Here is a 19,387-nt window from a genome sequence, read left to right as displayed (position 1 = left end):
TCCCTAATTCTGTTTCTGAAATAACCAACATCAAAACAGACAAGAGTCAGGGATATGCCAATGTTTCCGACGTTTCCAGGTGCTTCCTGATTCGCCCTTCTTCCTGGCATTACTGAGCTTTCTCTCCCTGACTCTCCCGCCACCTACCATTAGGCCAGTTCCCTTCTCAGGACTGACACAGGGGTCATCAATTATATGTACCCAAAGTCTTCAGTCTTGAAGGTGACTTTAGAAGAAGGTACAGGGCTATCTGGTATACCACCTCCACCAGGGGGTTGAGAAAGTCACCCCTTCTCAGGAAGCAACCAGGGGTGACAGAGTGTGATGCTCTGTAAGTTCTGACCAGGATCAGACTGCAAAAATAATCCCTTTGGCCTCAGAAAACCAGTCTAAAGCTAAGGTGATCAGCTTAAGTCAGGTTTAAGTCCCTTGTGAGTTTACTGATGGCTTTTTGTTGATGCAAATAACCACAATTCTTCCTCTGAACTACCATACTACAGTGCCCTGTTAACTTAAAAAAAAAGGGAGGGGGATGTTTAAAATGGATTCATTTGTTTCAGATAATTCCATATAATGCTACCAGTAGGCCAATGGTGGGATTCAGCTTGCCACCCCACAGGCCACACTCCAAAGCAAGCTGCTTTACTGTGCAAGGAGTTTGGAGTTAACTAGCAACAAGCCTGAAAATTTGGTTACGTATATAAGTACAAAGCTGGTTCATCAAATCCCTGTTCTGGCCCTCAACCCAATGCATTTCAACTAAGGCATCATCTACCTCCTTCTTAACGTTTATCAAACACTTGAATAGGTAACATCCAGCCACTCTTTGGAGATGGTTCCCTTTTTCAGACACTGGGTTGCTGAACTGCTCAGAAGCCTCTTGGTCCTGGGCTCCATTACTGGAGCCTTTACAGCTTTCCCAAACCTCCATCTCTCCCTTTTCCTCACTCCTTTCATCCTCCATGGGTTCTGGGTTTTCCTCCTGGGAAAGCGAGTCCTGGTCTAGGCCATGGCCCTCCACAGTGGCAGACTCGCCTTCCTGTAGAGCAGGCCCGCACAGAGCACTCTCCTGGGGACCCTGAGCCAAGTCTTGGTTCTTGCCAGACTCTTTAGCGGGGGACCTTTTCTCTTCCAAGGCTTGGATGACGTTCTTGGGAGCTCGGGGAACTTCTCTCAGTTGTCTAACTCGGTCCCTTTTCTTCCTCCTTAAGTGAATCCAGGAGTTTTCTATGGCTGTTAGGAAAAGGCTAACTTCCTCCTTTCCACAGGGAACTCGTTTATGCTGGACCTGTTTGGAGGAAAAACAGAATTTTATAGGAAATCACTTTTCTCCTCTGAAAACTCCTTAGAACTTTCTTTTTTAAAAAAGAAAAGAGGGCTTCCCTGGTGGCACAGTGGTTAAGAATCTGCCTGCCAGTGCAGGGGACCAGGTTCGAAACCCTGGTCCAGGAAGGTCCTACATGCCGTGGAGCAACTAAGCCCGACTAAGTCCGTGCACCACAACTGCTGAACCTGTGCTCTAGAGCCCAACGAGCCACAACTACTGAGCCTGCGTGCCACAACTACTGAAGTCCGCGCACCTAGAGCCCGCCCCACAAAAAAAGAAAAGCCACTGTAATGAGAAGTCCGCACACCTCAGCAAAGAGTAGCCCCTGCTTCCCGCAACTAGAAAGAGCCCCGCGCACAGCAATGAAGACCTAACGCAGCCAAAGATAAATAAACTTTTTTAAAAATTAAAAAACAGAAGAAAAAAATAAAAGAAAAAAGAGAGATTATTGTAAGTACTTCTTCAATGTGCTTATTAACCAGGTACCTTCAGATCGGTGAGAATTTTTTCAATCCATGTTGTCACAACTACTATGCCTTCCACTGTCTCAGAGCCCAAAGACGATGCTTTGAGGGATAATTCTTTCATCACAGATTCCAATACTACAAATGTAATGGGTTTCCTTGGCTTCTCTAATTTTCTTCGCTTACTTGGTGGTGACTGAAAGAAAAAGAAGGCATGGGAGAAGAGGGGAGGTTATCCAAATAACTAAATCTCATGCCTTATAATGAATTCAGCTTGGGAAATATCCATGACCTCTGCTACCAATCACAGAGCACTAAAAACACAAAGGCCTTTGCATATTTATTTTTAATACTCAAAACAACCCTGCAAAATGGGTTTATCATCTCCCCATTTTACAGAAGGGAAAAACTAAGATACAGAGAGCCTATGTAATCAGCTCCAGGTCGCACAGTTAGTATTTGTCAAGTTAGGATTTGAACCCCAAAGCCAGGTTCTTTTCTGCCATACCATGCTGCCTGTGTTCTGGCTATCAGTACGAAACTCCTCCACTTACTAAATGCCCTTAATCTACCTGTTGTGCCCAAAACAGGCCTGTGCAAGTATTTCTTTCATGGCACTTCAAGGACCCCAAGGGCATTGTGTTATTTTCTATAAAGAAATGCATGGCTTAAAATCACCACCTTGTAGCCTGAGTTTATACTTGCCAAGGCTTGAAAGAAAGCAGCTGGTGAGCCACAGTTTGTGAGATCACATGCTAGGAATGACCAGGGCCATCAGAATTACATGGGCGGAAAAGGACGCTGAATCTTGGTTAACATTAGGGCCAAGCCAGTGGCTAGCTAAGCACTGCCTCTCAGCTAGGGAGAGGGGACACCAGTACCTAAGAGGACAGCGGATTTGAAAGCTGGTTCCACATAACTCAAGGTTGTCGTCTTTCTTTAAATTTCAAGCTTGGAAAGTGATTTACTCTCTACCCACTAGAGGGACTCAAGTTCCATTTTAAAAACCAAGTGACACTGCTGTATTTAAAGTTTATTTCTTTAAAGTAAAAACTTGCTAAATTTTTTTAAATGACTCAGCTAAGACCAGATATATTATGGATACTTTAAGAGACAGACTTGTAGACAACTTTTATCAAAACTTAAGAAAAATTAAGCTAATTCTAAGGTTAAATGGGTCAAAATGAGCAGGATTATAAGAAGAAAGGCTCAAAAAAAGAAAACACCTAGTCAGCTTTGAAGATCTTCTTCTAAAAAAAGGCCTCTGATAATTGTGCTGCTAACTCCAATTCTGCCTGGAAACAGTGACAGAGCACGTCCATATACACACAGTCAGGTCCAGTTACTGGGTGAGGCCTTATAGGAACTAACCAGCAACTCCCTACCCCACACATACACAACAAAATATCCAGTTTATTCTATGCTAGAAAACTTTTAGATGGTATTTCTTAGAAACAATCTACATTTTCTCTTTATACCAGATATTAACTAATAAAAAATGGAGATTAAAGAATAGAAAACAAGCTTAGAAGAAAAGGACCAAAAACAAAGGGCATGGTGTATGAGTCAGAAACCTGTTCGTGAGAAATGAATGGTGGACTCTAAGCCCTGAGTCTGAACTTGCTCAGTTAATGTTTCAGACAAGATGAGACAAATTCATGTTGACATTAAGATAGTAGTATTGTTATTACTCAATCACCCAGCATAAGAAACATAATTTCTACGATTATGGAGAGCCTAACACTTTGCACTAAGGAGCTTAAGATATGATTATTAAGCTGGGGGTGAAAAAAGATGGTGGTGTTGTAGGAGGAGGATGGGGGAGAAGAATCAGATTCCCGTTCCACCTCCTGACATCCAAGGCTGTTAACATGGAAAGGTCACCGTCACAGGGCCATCCCTGACAGCACACCAAAGGTCATCTGCAAATATGGCTAAAAGGATAACGCCCCATCTCTCTTCTGACAGAGGTGGTAATCATTTGTGCTCACAAATTCCAACCAGCAAAGTGAAGATATCGCCATGTTTCTCATTTCCTGCACTATTATTCTCCAAAAGTAAGAATGGACTCATCATCATTTCTAGAACTAAAGGAGAAAAATGCATCCTCACCAAACTTAACAAGAGCTCTATCAAGGATCCACTTTACAAGTTCTAAGGGAGTCAGAAACAACAAAACAGTTTATTGCCTTCTTACACCAGTACTAAAATGAAACCTTCTCTATCTCATATATTGCTCCTTTACCTTGCATCCTGGCTCCAGTGTTCCATATACAATGGTCAATCAACAAATCTGGTATTTCTGAAGATTTTTAGTGAATTGTTTCAATACACACACATATTCTCAGATTTGTTTTAGTTTTACTCTATTATAGAAGCTAGGTAGGCACTCAAAGAGACAGATAATTTATACTTTAGAAATTCTCAAAGTTTTTAAATGATTAAAGATTAACTTAAGCCTGGCTTACAGCAATCATTCCTCTTCCTTTCTCGTTCGTACTGTAAATTCTTAGTAGGCAGGGCCAGAGTAAAATACAGGAGCAGGTCTTAAAGAAATTAATAGTTAAATTCAACCCCACAGGTTCAACAGTAGGTAACTGTATATATACCCCGTTACAACACCAGTAAATAGAAGCTGTCTGTTTTTCCCCAACTGAGATGATCTTAATTTGCTAATATGCTTTTAAATCTCAAACCACAAATATTTTCAATGAAGAGTTCTACACTCAAACTGTCATAATATAGTTTAGAAGACAAAGTAACATAAATAATTCAACATTTTAAAGCATAAATTTAAAAATCAATAATTTACAATGGTTAATTCAGTTTAGTGCAAAGAATCAGAAGGTGAATTTACAACTGGCTTTGGATTAGAAGATGAACTACTGTATTACCCAGCTGAAATTACAATGTGAAAGAAGTCTGGTGGGGAGCTGTAAATCCCACAGGGGATACAGGTTTTGTATTGCTTGAACTGCAAGGATTCAAAGAATAAGAATCAACAGGGGGAGGAGCGTCAAGTGTTACTATACCGAAACCATAAATTGGACAAAAACAGTTCTTAAAATTTTAAAGTATACTTTACCTAGCAGAGCTGTCTTTAAATTTCTTAAATCATCACTCTTATATTAATTTCTAGATCTCAGTGGTACAATTAGTCAGGAGACTTTCAAATTAGGTGTAACCTGACACATCCCGTGTAGCATCTGCTATGCTGCTGAAGCTCTGCTGTTAACTACAGCTAAGGCAGAAACTCCCAATGAAGCCACAGGCTGCATGAAAGCTTTAAGAGCTCCCTCGTATCTGCAGGAAAAGGGAGTCATTCACTAAGATCTGCTGAGCATGAAGCCACAGCCTCCTCGTTTAGACAAAGCAGCTTCTAGAATGGTCTGGAGGGGAAAGGAGTGCTCTTGGCTACTGCACTGAGGTCCTCCCTGCTCTACCATACTCTGAATGGCTACTGCCCCAGGTCCTCCAGGAACAAGCAGCATGTCTGTAAGCTGTTATTCAGCAGGCTGTCATTTATGGAGAAACAAAGCCAAGCAGCCAACACTGACACCTGGCTGGAATACACACAAGAGGTGCGCTGGGAAGGACAGTCAGACCATCTTGCCTTATTCAAATGTGTATCAGCTCTGCTGCCATGAAGTGGACAAAATATTTTGTTGTCTAAAAGTGTGGCTTCCTTATTAACAGCCCAGTGGCATTTCTGTTGTTACCTAATCTGCCAGGTTCCTGTTTCTAAAATGTCCCTGTAATCATTCCTAGATATATGCAAAAACAATAAAAAGTAAAAAATCAAGGGGAAGAAAAGTTTATGTAGAATGCTACCTATCTAAGAAGGGGTGGCTATAACTACATGTGTATTTCTTTATATTAAAACAACCAAACAAAAAACAATGGAAGGATAAATTATAAAATCGTTTAAATAGTAACCCAAGGAGAAGACAGATTGATTGGGGTGAAAGAGACAAGAGAAAGAAGCTAGACTTCTAACTATATCCTTTTGAATATTTGATTTTGAAACCATGGGTAAATATCTTTTACAATTACAAAACAAAATTAAATAGTACAAAAAGGGGCAATCCCTAAAAATATAAAGTAGAATGAAACACATGAACGTAACTGTGTACGGACTGGTGGCATAAACCCACAAAAAGGAAATATTCCAAATGACTTTAAAATCCATCATGAGACAGTCCCCAAGGACAAAAGAATGAAAAAAAAAAAGCTATTTTCAAAAATCATTTGGTGATGTTAACTTTGAGACTGCCGTGGTGTATCATGGGCCAAAACAAATGAGTAATTAATTATGGTCAAGGACTGAGATTTTTGGCATGGAATTTTTGAATGGGAGATATAGATAGACAATTGGTGAAGTTAAGCAGAAACTAAATAGAAAGTCGGAACTAGGATGTATTTTTTTTTTTTTTTTTTTCCTTGCGTTATGCGGGCCTCTCACTGTTGTGGCCTTTCCCATTTGCGGAGCACAGGCTCCAGACGCGCAGGCTCAGCGGCCATGGCTCACGGGCCCAGCCGCTCCGCGGCACGTGGGACCCTCCCGAAACGGGGCACGATCCCGCGCCTCCTGCATCGGCAGGCGGACTCTCAAGCACTGCGCCACCAGGGAAGCCCAACTAGGATGTATTTTTTTTTTTTTTTCCTTGCGTTATGCGGGCCTCTCACTGTTGTGGCCTTTCCCATTTGCGGAGCACAGGCTCCAGACGCGCAGGCTCAGCGGCCATGGCTCACGGGCCCAGCCGCTCCGCGGCACGTGGGACCCTCCCGAAACGGGGCACGATCCCGCGCCTCCTGCATCGGCAGGCGGACTCTCAAGCACTGCGCCACCAGGGAAGCCCAACTAGGATGTATTTTTTTTTTTTTTTCCTTGCGTTATGCGGGCCTCTCACTGTTGTGGCCTTTCCCATTTGCGGAGCACAGGCTCCAGACGCGCAGGCTCAGCGGCCATGGCTCACGGGCCCAGCCGCTCCGCGGCACGTGGGACCCTCCCGAAACGGGGCACGATCCCGCGCCTCCTGCATCGGCAGGCGGACTCTCAAGCACTGCGCCACCAGGGAAGCCCAACTAGGATGTATTTTATCTTTAAAAACAAAATCGAAAAATAGTTGCTGCCAGCTCTGGGGAAGAAAAAAAAAACAAAAAACAAAACATATTTTTGCGGGGAGCAACCTGTCATACTAGACAGCAAGGGAGCTACTACCCAAGACTCTAGTATGATAAGACGACTCAGCATTCAACTTGAATAAACACTCCATGGGCAAAGATGGGACATAATCTGTGCATCAATAAGGATAATAAGTGTAACAGACTGAAAAATACTGAAAGTGTAAATCCATGAGTTCATAATAGTCTAAAAACAAAACCTAAACCACCCTCTTTGGTCACTTCTGGGAGATGCTAGGGAACCACTAACTCATTATTTTTAAAACTGAAAAGTAAAGCAAAATAATCAAGCATTTATCCTGCCTTTACCAGATGAACTGTACCTCAACGTAACCAAATAATTGATAAGGGGAAGTTTCTCTTTATAAGTACTTTAGCAATAAATAAAGAAGGAATAATAGAATCAGAATATCAACATTCTGCAACTCTAAATGAATTAATGGATCCAGGCAATGATCATCAATGACTGCTCACATTGTAAGAAGACAAAAGCAAACATTATTTGCCTCCTGATGGAAGTTCTGAAGCATACCACACACCACCTAGAAAGCAGTCTCCCCCCAACCCCCCATCAAAACTGTACAATATCTGATCATGCCTCTGGCTCTAACTGCCAATTTATAAGAAAGACAGGGTCTGAGGGACATATTAACACCACGGAGATGCACTCAGAAAAATTCAGATGTAAAAAACTCTATAGGACAAATATCCCATTTTCTTTAACAAATAAATTACAAGGGAGTAGGTGACAGAAGGGGGAAAGAGGGGGTGGACAACCAGACTAAAAGCAATTCAAAGGATATATCTATCAACTGCAACACATAAAACTTAGTAAGACTCTAGTTTGACAAACTTTAAAACATCTGAGACAGTAAGAAAAATGTGATCAACTATACAGCCAACATGAAGGAATTATGAATTATTGTGGTATGTTTTTTTTTAAAGAATCTTACCTTTTACAGATAAATATGAAAATGGTTATGGATAATATACTGTCTGAGATTTGCTTCAGAATCGTCAGGGCAGGGGGAAGGAGTATATGGAATACAGATGAAACAAGAATAGCCATGAGCTGTCAACAGTTAAAGTAGGTGATTGATAGGTAAACACTAGGTGTCTTCCTAGACTGTCAATCGACTCAATATTAAAATTATTTAACTTCAAAAACTAAAAACGAAGATATATATTATGGAATAGAATACAAAATTCAAATGCATATTAAAGGGAAAAGAAGAGACTTCAAGAGTACTGAGTGCTTCCTGGGAAATTCTTTATTGTCATCAATTCTTTATTGATGCCCAGGGATTTGTCAGAAAACATTTCCTCCTATAGCTGATACTTCAGTGGAAAAGTCTGAGAATCACTGTACCACATCATTTATTCCTTCATTTAATAATTATTATTTGAGGACCAGACACTATACTAGGTTGATGCCATGTAGAAGACACAATATGGACAAAGAATAGTGAACACAGGAGCAGGATCCCAATATCAATTTAGGAAGAGTGAGGGCAAACTTCACAGGTGGCAGTATCTGAACTAACTTGATAGATGAGAGTGTGATGGTCAGAGAGGAATCTCCTGGAGAGGGATCAGAGAGCAGAAGCTCAACATTACTGGGGCATCAAATATGGAGGTGGGTGAGAAGGAATGGTGGGGAATGACAATACAATATATTTTACTGAGCATTTACTATATACCAGGCACTGTGTTAATTATATTTAATCCTCAAAACCCTATGTGGTAGGTACTATTACTACCCCCATCTTATAGATGAGGAAACTGAAACTTAGAAAAGTAACCTGCTCAACATAAAGCTAGACAGGGGCCAGCACACAAAAGGCTTTTTCTATGCACTATGCAATAGTTTTGGTGTTATCCACCATGCCACAGTTAAACAGAATACCAATACAAACTACTAGGTCACAAGGAAGTTCATGCAGAATACAAATGACTGAAAGAGATAAGTCCAGAGAGATTTCTATGGGCTGCATGGTTAAGAAGGCTTTATGCAGAAGCTGGAATTGAGCTGGGCTGCAGTGGAGGGAAGTTCACAGGAAGGATCAGAGAAAGGGCTGTGAGCAAAGGCTGTACAAAGTCAGTTACGACTCTGGCATCATGAGAAGACTGTGGAACTTCTAATATCGTAGAAAACAGTACAGTCAGGAAAACAGGGAGCAATTAGGATGGAAGGGAAAGTCAAAGACAGATCTGGGAGGCGCAAGGAGCCACTGAGGAGCTCTACATTCTTTGAATGGTGAGTTGAGGATGAATCCAAGTGACTGTTACATGGAAGGCTGCTGGGATGGCCTATAAGCAAGGTGAAGAAGTGTTGCCTAAGTAGGTTAATACATGGCTAGGCTGGAATAAAAGGCAGTCCTTTGGCAGTACAGTGAGTAGGAGCTTAGGCTGTGAAATCAGACTAATCTGGGCTCCAACCTGACTTTTTAGAGCCTCCAATTTCCTCATCTAGGAAGTGGGGATAATGCCACGTATTCGACTTGTCAGGTTTAAATAAAATGACATAATGTGTGTGAAGCATTCACAACACAATTTGAAGCACTATATCCACTGCTTTAAATCTACTATACCTATTAATGTCCTGCTTGCAATGCTGCTCCTTAGTAGAAGTCCTACATCACTCCTTTTAACATTCAACAAATACTAACCAAGCACCAACTATGAGTCAGACACTGACAATTCCTCCTCCATGAAGTCCTGTCACACTAGCCCAGCCTGAACCATTTCCTTTTCTGAACTCCCTAATTCCACACCATTCTGGTCCCTACCATTCATTTCATTACTTACTCATATATAAAATTTTGTATCAATACTTCACATGTTTTTCTCTCCCATAAAACTAATCATCATAAGGTACAGAAAATGGTATCTTATTTCTTCAGTATTATCACAATGAACATCACACTTAATAAGAAAAGTAATTAAGAGGAGGAGCCTTAGCTTTGGTTTTGTTCAAGAGCTCAGCTCCCTAATCATCACATCTGTTTTACAGCACAATATACAGTCTGGTAGAGTACTGGTTTTCTAACCATGTCTTAAAAGCAGAATCCTTTCAATAAATAAAATTAATACATAATACTGACAAAAGCAGATCAGCTCTGGTTAAAATGAGAGACAGCCCTGAAGTACGAGCCTTACATCTGCCCCCAACTGTCATCCCCTGGGCACCAACATGGAATCCCTCCTCTACCTAGAATTAGTTTGAGAACCTGTGGAATAGTAGGTGGAGCACTATCAGAGGACCCCCACTCTGACACTAACAAGGTTACATAATTAATTTGACCCCTTCCCTCCATTTGTTCTCCAAAAAGCCCTCTAGTTATTACTCCCTAGACAGGGAAGACCCAGGCTCAAAGGAAATGTCTTGAACCCAGGGAGGTCATTTTTTAAAACCAGAGTTCCTGGGCAATGCTCAGACCAAGAGTGCACAATTTACTACGGCTATATTATTTTCTCTTTTTCTTTTAACAAGTGTCAAACTTCTGAAAGCAAAGCAAAGCAAACCTAAAATAATGCCTTGAGCAATTAGAGGAGAAGATCGGACAAAGAGGCACATAAGTGGCTTGTTAAAATTCTGTAAAGAACCGTCCTCACAATATGTTTCCTTATATTTGTCACCAGTCAAAAATGAATGTACAAAATTCTATCAACACTAGGACTCGTCTTTTTGCTGTTAAAATAAATCCAGACAAGAGCAATGGGCTTAGTGTGGGCACCTGAATCAGAAGTGAATTGGAATTTTTCAGCATTCAGCACCAACAGAAACGAGTCAGTAGGCCTAAGATAAATGAAAACAGAAGTTGCCATAGTAACTTGCACATTTACCCTAAAAAGGCGGGAGTTGGGGTGGGATGGGGAAGTAGGTCAATACTTCTGCTTAACTAGCTCTAGTCCTTGGCTTCCTCTCCTCACCTAAAGCAGCATATCCTCCTCCCTCCCCACCACCAGCAGGAGCAAGGGGGAGGAAATGAGGTGACCATTTCAGAAAGCAAGGAGTGGGAGAGGTCCAGGTAGAGGGAAGGTGAACCAAGAGGACAGTCCACTAAAAACGTCCCGAGTGCCTTGGGACTACCCCTGGAAAAGCAGATGCTGATCAAGGGCACCAGTGCTAAGAAACTGTTGCTGGGTTACCACAAATCAGAAATTGCCATTTCCCCTGTAGCAGTTTAAGTGTACCTAATGGAACACTTGGGAGTGCATTATTAACAACTTTGGGTTGGGGGTAGTGGTGGGGAGGGATGAGTACCCTGGCATGGGAGAAACCTGAAGCCCTTAGCAAGAGGCATCCTTTGATGGCTGAAACTATGAACAGGGCTCAAGGACGGCCTAAAAGACAGGGAGGGAGGGAGCAAATAAAGTAAGCTGATTTTGCTACACAGAAACATAGTACTCTTTGATACTCTGATCTGAAATAGCTACTAATCCAAGAAGGCAAGGGTGACGCTGGTCCCTGAGATGGCCTGAAGAGTGCAAGAGCTCATTATCAGCTCTTCTGCCTGTGGTACCAACAAGTGCAGAAAGCAGGTTAAACAGGAAGCATCCGGAAACAGGTGCAGTTCCACTTTCCTGCAGCTGTTAGTGTCTGCACAGGGATAAGCTAGGACATTACTAATGATTTTAACCATTTGGTGGGAAAGCCCTAGTGTTCTAGAAGACAACAGAAAGGATAATCCCTCAGGGAGGTCAAAAAAACAGAACCAAAAAAAAAAAAAGCAGAACCATCTTTTCTAACCAGTGAGAATTTCAAACACAAATCTCTAGATACCCTACTGCATGGCACAGAGGCAAGTCTAGGCTTCCATCAGGCAGGCCAATCAGACTTGACTGGGAAACTTATTTCAATCCAGCAGCACACCTAGCTGCAGAGCACAGGAAGGAAAGGCTCAGTTTCAAATCTGAGCTCATGTATTCAGAAACATCTGCAAATCATCCCCTTGTACTTCTGCACATGTCTCTACTCCTCTGCCCTATGGGAGAAGGAAAGAGCCTCATAGACACAGCAACATTTAAGAGAGCCTCTGGAGACCAAGCGTGGCCAAGACCTTGGGAGAGGAGCACCCAGAACAAGCCTGTGGTGTGGATAAAGGATTAGAGGCGGCAAGGACCAGGTACTAGGCCTCCGTAAACACTGTGGGAAGAAGCAGCCCACGCTGAGCAACGTGTGCATGAACATTAAGGCGGACAGCTCCAGGCAACAGTAAGTCAATCATTCTTCCAAGGGAAATGTGAGAACAAACAGATGCTATTCTATTACCACCTCTTAGCACGGCCCAGAAAAACTGTTCGGTCTAACTAGTTCAGAAACATTTTTCTTTTGCATATAGCAACACAGAGGACAAAGAGAATTTTGTGGAACAAATCATGTTTTAAAACGTTCTATTATGGAAGAATGTTCAAGCTCAAGCACATGCAAAGTAGACAAAATAGGGTAATGAACTATCACCCAGCTTCAAAACTCATTAGTATTCCAGTGCTAATCTTAAAGCTGAGACAGAACCCTTCATTGGAATGATCTCTAAGTTTTACACACCAAAAGCCTGCAACCCCAAATGGTAATTTCTACATCCACCAGGAACCCCAGGAGATAGCTACTCTAGGAAAACAGCCGTGTTAATAGAAAATAAACAGACTTCAATTTCAGTGCTTGAGGAATATCTAACAGAATAATCATACCCACAAAGTTTTTGTACCTGAATTTTTTAATTCCTAAAAGATGCATTTCCAACTCATTTATGTGTGCTGAGTAAGAATCAATGAGTTGCACAAACTCACAGAGAAAGGTTCCACAGTCAGTCTCCCAGGACTATGTCTGGTTTACAACCACTTTCCATTCTTTTCTTTTTTTTCTACAGCTTCATTGAGGTACAAACGGCATATATCATTGTGTAAGTTTAAGGTGTACCACTGTGATGATTTGTTGCACAAATACTGTGAAATGACTACCAAATAAGGTTAGTTAACACCTCAATCACCTCACATAATTACTTCTTTTTTTGTGGTGAGAATGCAAGATCTATTCTGTTAGCAACTTTAAGGTATATAATACAGTGTTGTTAACTACAGTCACCATGCTGTACATTAGATCCCCAGAACTTATTCATCTTACAACTGGAAGCATAACCTTTGACCAACATCTCATTTCCCATTGCAGCCCCTCCACTTTCCATTCTGACATAAGCATTTGGGGCAAACTTCAGGAAAACAGGACAGTACAGATTTAGTTCATTTATGACCTACTAAAACCCACCATGTGCTGGAATTCAGAGAAGCTAAAGGAAGGTCTCTACTTACTGGTACTGTTACATCATCATAAAAACTCCAAGCCAAAGCCCACCTCATTGTCCGACCTTGGCAGAATTCAGTGTAGGTGACTTTAGGAACCTGAAACCAGCAAACACAGCATCTCATCATTCTAGTAATTCTACTATGTTTCTGGCTCCTGCCTCATGTTAAACTATATGTTGGTCGTCCTTTTTATCAGTTAACAAACACTACCATCCCAAAACAGTTATGCACAGCTGCCTAACAATCAATGAATAAATTACTTCTCGACAAAGTTGTGGGCTTTCTTCCTGCCATAAAACACGAGAGAGAATTTATAGTTCTGGCCTGAAGGTCCAATATATGAAACACTCAAAACACAGCCCTTCAGAGAACCACTGGTAAAATGATTCAAATGTTCTTTTGTTTTCTTTTGTTTAGGAAAGAGAGCCTCTAAGGCCTAGCTAGACACAGCTATGTAGTCTCCCTTTTGTCTACCAGATTTTAGGAAAGAAAACAGAACTACTTTCTAGCTGTTACAATTTTAACAAAGAAAAGGTGTTGTGGGGAAAATAGGATGAGTAGAATGTCAGAGAGAAAACTGAAATCAGAAACTTGGTTCTACCGCTGAACCCACATCTGAGCCCCTTCTCTGAAAAGTCATCCTGCTCCTGCCTATTCACGCCCAAACACCATAAACTGGGAGGGGAGTTGGGGAAGTATGTATTTGTCACCTGCTTTTCAAAACAAAAGCGAGGGGCTGAACTTGTGTGGGTCACACCATAGTGGGGTGAAGATCACACACCTGATTGAAAATTGTTCTGGTTTCAGCTGTTCGTTGATAACTAGACGTGTGAACTAGACGTGTGACCTGGAAAAAGCCCCTTAGCTTCAGTTTCTGCAGTTATAATGGAGTCAGATGTGGGGTCAGTGGTAGGCAGACAACAGGTTTTTTGATGTCTGGTTTCTCTCTGACATTCTACTCATCCTGTTTTCCCCATCTTTTCTTATTGGTCAAAGAAGGCCTTATTTTAATAATTTATAAAAAGTTCCCTTTAGCCCCAAAATTACAACATTAAAAAATAAACAAGCAGGGCTTCCCTGGTGGCGCAGTGGTTGAGAGTCCACCTGCCGATGCAGGGGACACGGGTTCGTGCCCCGGTCCGGGAAGATCCCACATGCCGAGGAGCGGCTGGGCCCATGAGCCATGGCCGCTGAGCCTGCGCGTCCGGAGCCTGTGCTCCACAACGGGAGAGGCCACAACAGTGAGAGACCCACATACCGCAAAAATAAATAAATAAATAAATAAACAAGCAAAAATAAAACAAACAAAAAACACATTTAGAGCTTCTAGGTATAAAGGAAAGTTCTATCTATACTCCAAGTACCATCAAAAGTGGATATACCAGAATAGTAAAGACAAAGCCTTACCCCTTGTATTCGAAGTTCTTCCTTCAGAGGAGCCAGGCTGCATTTCTTTCCCAGCATACAGCTATACCACCTGTGGGGCGGGGAATCAGGCAAGTCACTGTTTATGTGGTTACACATTTTTACATTAGCATTACTCAAGTGAAAAAGATAAGAGTAGCAAACAAATATTGAGTTAAGTTACTAGTGACAATAACAAGAATTGTATCAATAGCCCAAAGCAACTTAAACAAAAAGCCACTTAGCCTCTCAAATGATTTTAGGGCTATATGTATGTGGAAAGAGAGTAAGAGAGAGGTCTCACCTGCAATGCTCAGAATGAAGATCTTTTAGCTTTGGGACAGAAATTAGTTAATAAACAACAGAAAAAACATGCATACACCCCCCCCACCATATTAAGAGAAATTGTAAGATCTAGCATGAACCTGTATTTTGAGATGCACTAACTAGAAAATAACTTAAGAATACATATTGCATTAAAGTTTCAACAGAACATGAAATCAGTTTCTTCTATAGCAAATACAAATCCAGAAGAGGGAGTATGAAGATGGAGTGAACTGGTTAAAAGGTAAAAGGACAGACTTTATTTCTTCTGATTATTCTAAAAAGTTTGCAAAGTATAAAATTTATACAGAACTTCTGCTTCAGCATATGAAGGATTAACTAGAAAGGAAACTGCCCTTCCACCATAAACTAGGAAACTGAACAAAATATATGAAACAATTTTTCAGACCCTGGACAACTGCAGTGAAGACCTATGATCTCAGAGAGAAAAACAAGGTGAGCCCTATAACTGCCAGAGCTTACTGCCTGAAGGAAATTCCCAAGCTGCAAAGCAGGGAAAGGAAACTAAAACAGAACCCAATAATCTTCCTGAATTGATGAGACAGAGACTGGAGTTCAGAAAGGCTGAGGAAGTAAGAACTTGAAGAGCAAAATATAAGAGGAAGGAGCCGCATATGGAGAGAATTCTGGGCATCTGCAGAGGAGGTCGCTGGAATATTCTGCAGAATGATCTACATGTGTGGGGTGGAGGCTAAGGAAAGAACTCTCAGAAAGCAGTAAGCTGAACAATTCCTGGATTTCAGACAGCTGGGACTAGTTTGTGGATCTACTAGCCAGAGCAGAAAGACCCTGTTAATAAAAGGGGCATCTAGTAGAGTCCTGGAAAGGATACTGCTTTGTAATGGGGCTACAGCCTGTTCTATATCTACCCTAATAAAGCTTAAAAGCAAGATTTGAAAGGATCCAACTGATCACAAGTAACTGAAGTAAGCATCAAAACAAAGTTTAACACCCTTTAAAAGAATAGAATGAAACGCAGCACACCCAAACATAAGATATGCAATGTCCAGCATCCGGTCAAAAACTACCAGACATTGAAAGAAGTAGGAGGGCTTCCCTGGTGGCACAGTGGTGAAGAATCCACCTGCCAATGCAGGGGACACAGATTCGAGTCCTGGTCTGGGAAGATCCCACGTGCCGCAGAGCAACTAAGACCGTGCGCCACAACTACTGAAGCCCGTGAGCCTAGAGCCCATGCTCCGCAACAAGAGAAGCCACCACGATGAGAAGCCCACGCACCGCGATGAGAAGCCCACGCACCACAATGAAGAGAAGCTCCTGCTCGCCGCAACTAGAGAAAGCCCGCGTGTAGCAACAAGGACCCAATGCAGCCAAAAATAATAATAAATAAAATAAAAAATAAAAAAAGCAGGAAAATGACTCACAACCAGGATTTAAAAATCAATCATTAGAAACAGACCAAGAAATAAGAGAGATGATGGAATTAGGAGATGAGGACATCAAAACAGCTATTAGAAATATGTTCCATAACAAAACATGGACATGATGAAGAGCAAGAGGGAAGATATAAAAACTAACCAAATGTAACTTCTAGACATGAAAATTATAATATCTAAAATAAAAAATTCACAGATGGGATTAACAGCATATTAGATTCTGCAAAAGAAAAGATGTGTGAACTTGAAGACACAGCAAAACAACTACCTGAAATAAAGCACACAGGGGGAAAAAAAGAAAAGAAAAAGACCAAAAAAATAAAATGCAGCACCAGTGACCAATGGGACAATATCAAGCAGTACATATAACTGGAGTTTCACAAAAGGGGCAAAGGGAGGACAAAAATATTTGAAGAAAAAGGTCAAAATTTTTCCAAAACTGATAAAAACTATAAACACATATACAAGAAGTTCAATGAACTCCACACAGAAGAAACATAAGGAAAACCATACTATATATTTAAAACAGATAGCCAACAAGGACCTACTGTAAAGCACAGGGAACTCTGCTCAATACTCTGCAATAACCTAAATGGGAAAAGAGTTTGAAAAAGAATAGATACGTGTCTACGTATAACAGAATCACTCTGCTGTACACCTGAAACTAACACAACATTGTTAATCAACTCTACTCCAATATAACATAAAAATTAAAACAAAAAACATACTAAGGCACCTTATAATCAAATTACAGAAAATTAGAGATAAAAAGAAAATCTTAAAAGCAGGGAGAGGGTAGAGACACTTTTTGTTCAAAAGAATAAAGATAAATATTTAATATCAGATTTCTCATCAGAAATAATGCAAGCCAGCACTTCTCTGGTGGCACAGTGGTTAAGAGTCCACCTGCCAATGCAGGGGGCCCGGATTCAATCCCTGTTCAGGGAACCAGATCCCACATGCATGCTGCAACTAAGGAGCCCAAGTGCCACAACTAAAGAGCTGGTGTGCCGCGACTAAGGAGCCCGCCTGCCTCAACTAAGACCCAGCTCAACCAAATAAATAAATAAATAAATAAATATATTTTTAAAAGATGTTGATTTTTTAAAAAAAGGAAAACAACCAGAATACAATACCCAGGAACTGTGGGACAACTACAAAAGGTATAAAATATGTGTAATGGAAATCTAGAAGGAAAAGAAAGAGAAAAGAAGAATCTGAAACAATGACTGAGAATTTCCCCCAAATTAATGTCGGACACAAACCACAGATCCAGGAAGCTAAGAGAACACTGAGCAGAAAAAATGCCCAGAAAACTACACCTAAGCATGTGATTTTTAAAACACAGAAAATCAAAAAGATAAAGAAAAAATCCTCAAAGAAGCTAGAAAAAGATACACCTTACCTATTGATAAGAATTACATCCAACTTGTCTTAAGAAACCAAGCAAGCAAGAAGAGAGTGAAATACTTACCTCAGACAGGGCTGACTTCAAACCAAGGCAAGTTATCAGGAATAATTACACAATGCTAAAGATGACAATCTTTCAAGAAGATTTAACAATCCTTAATGTGTTTGTACCTAACAACAGAGCATCAAACTACATGAGGCAAAAACTGATAGAGCTGCAAGGAGAAATGGATGAATCCTCTACTAGAGATGGAAACTTCAACAACCCTCTATCAGAATGGACAGATCCAGCTGGCAGAAAATCAGTAAAGACATAGTTGAACTCACAGCACCATCAATCAACTGGCTCTAATTGACATCTATTAACTATTCATCCAACAACAGCAGAATACAAATTCTTCTCAAGCTCACATGGAATATTCACCAAGACAGACCGTGTTCTGGGCCATAAAATACATCTTAACAAATTTTAAAGAATACAACTCATACAACATCTGCTCTTACACCATAGGGAATTAAACTTGAAATCAGTAACAGAAAGAGAGCTGGAAAATCCCCAAATACTTGGATATTAAACAATACATTTCTAAATAACACCTGGGTCAAAGAAGAAATCTCAAGAGAAATTAAGCAATTTTTTTAAAAAAATTTTATTTATTTATTTTTGGCTGCATTGGGTCTTCGTTGCTGCGTGCAGGCTTTTCGCTAGTTGTGGCGAGTGGGGGCTACTCTTTGTTGAGGTGCGCGGGCTTCTCATTGCGGTGGCTTCTCTTGCTGCAGAGCACGGGCTCTAGGCGTGCAGGCTTCAGTAGCTGTGGCCCACGAGCTCAGTAGTTGTGGCTCATGGGCTCTAGAGCACAGGCTCAGTAGTTGTGGCACGTGGGTTTAGTTGCTCCACGGCATGTGGGATCTTCCCAGGCCAGGGCTTGAACCCGTGTCCCCTGCATTGGCAGGCGGATCCTTTTTTTTTTTTTTAACATCTTTATTGGAGTATAATTGCTTTACAATGGTGTGTTAGTTTCTGCTTTATAACAAAGTGAATCAGTTATACATATACATATGTTCCCATATCTCTTCCCTCTTGCGTCTCCCTCCCTCCCACCCTCCCTATCCCAGCCCTCTAGGTGGTCACAAAGCACCGAGCTGATTTCCCTGTGCTATGTGGCTGCTTCCCACTAGCTATCTACCTTACGTTTGGTAGTGTATATATGTCCATGCCTCTCTCTTGCTTTGTCACAGCTTACCCTTCCCCCTCCCCATATCCTCAAGTCCATTCTCTAGTAGGTCTGTGTCTTTATTCCCGTCTTGCCCCTAGGTTCTTCATGACCTTTTTTTCCCCCTTAGATTCCATATATATGTGTTAGCATACGGTATTTTTCTCTTTCTGACTTACTTCACTCTGTATGACAGATTCTAGGTCCATCCACCTCACTACAAATAACTCATTTCGTTTCTTCTTACGGCTGAGTAATATTCCATTGTATGTATGTGCCACATCTTTATCCATTCATCTGTTGATGGACACTTAGGTTGCTTCCATGTCCTGGCTA

General features: G+C 41.2%; 1 protein-coding gene across 1 annotated transcript in view; it reads right to left on the bottom strand.

The window, feature by feature from the left end:
* Positions 1–397: 397 nt before the first annotated feature.
* METTL16 (methyltransferase 16, RNA N6-adenosine) overlaps positions 398–19,387 on the bottom strand; it is a 56,741-nt gene continuing 37,751 nt past the window's right edge. Inside the window, exons 7-10 of the mRNA XM_007454192.1 lie at positions 14,689–14,758; positions 13,288–13,377; positions 1,814–1,987; positions 398–1,288 (exon numbers count right to left, since the gene is read on the bottom strand). Coding sequence (XP_007454254.1) covers positions 665–1,288; positions 1,814–1,987; positions 13,288–13,377; positions 14,689–14,758 — 958 coding nt within the window. The 3' untranslated portion in view covers positions 398–664. The remainder of the gene's footprint in view (positions 1,289–1,813; positions 1,988–13,287; positions 13,378–14,688; positions 14,759–19,387) is intronic.

This window comes from Lipotes vexillifer, unplaced genomic scaffold (assembly GCF_000442215.2).
Source record: "Lipotes vexillifer unplaced genomic scaffold, Lipotes_vexillifer_v1.1 scaffold680, whole genome shotgun sequence".
Lineage (NCBI taxonomy): Eukaryota > Metazoa > Chordata > Mammalia > Artiodactyla > Lipotidae > Lipotes > Lipotes vexillifer.
The sequence above is the reverse complement of the archived record's forward strand: the minus strand, read 5'-3'. Positions and strand labels throughout refer to the sequence as shown.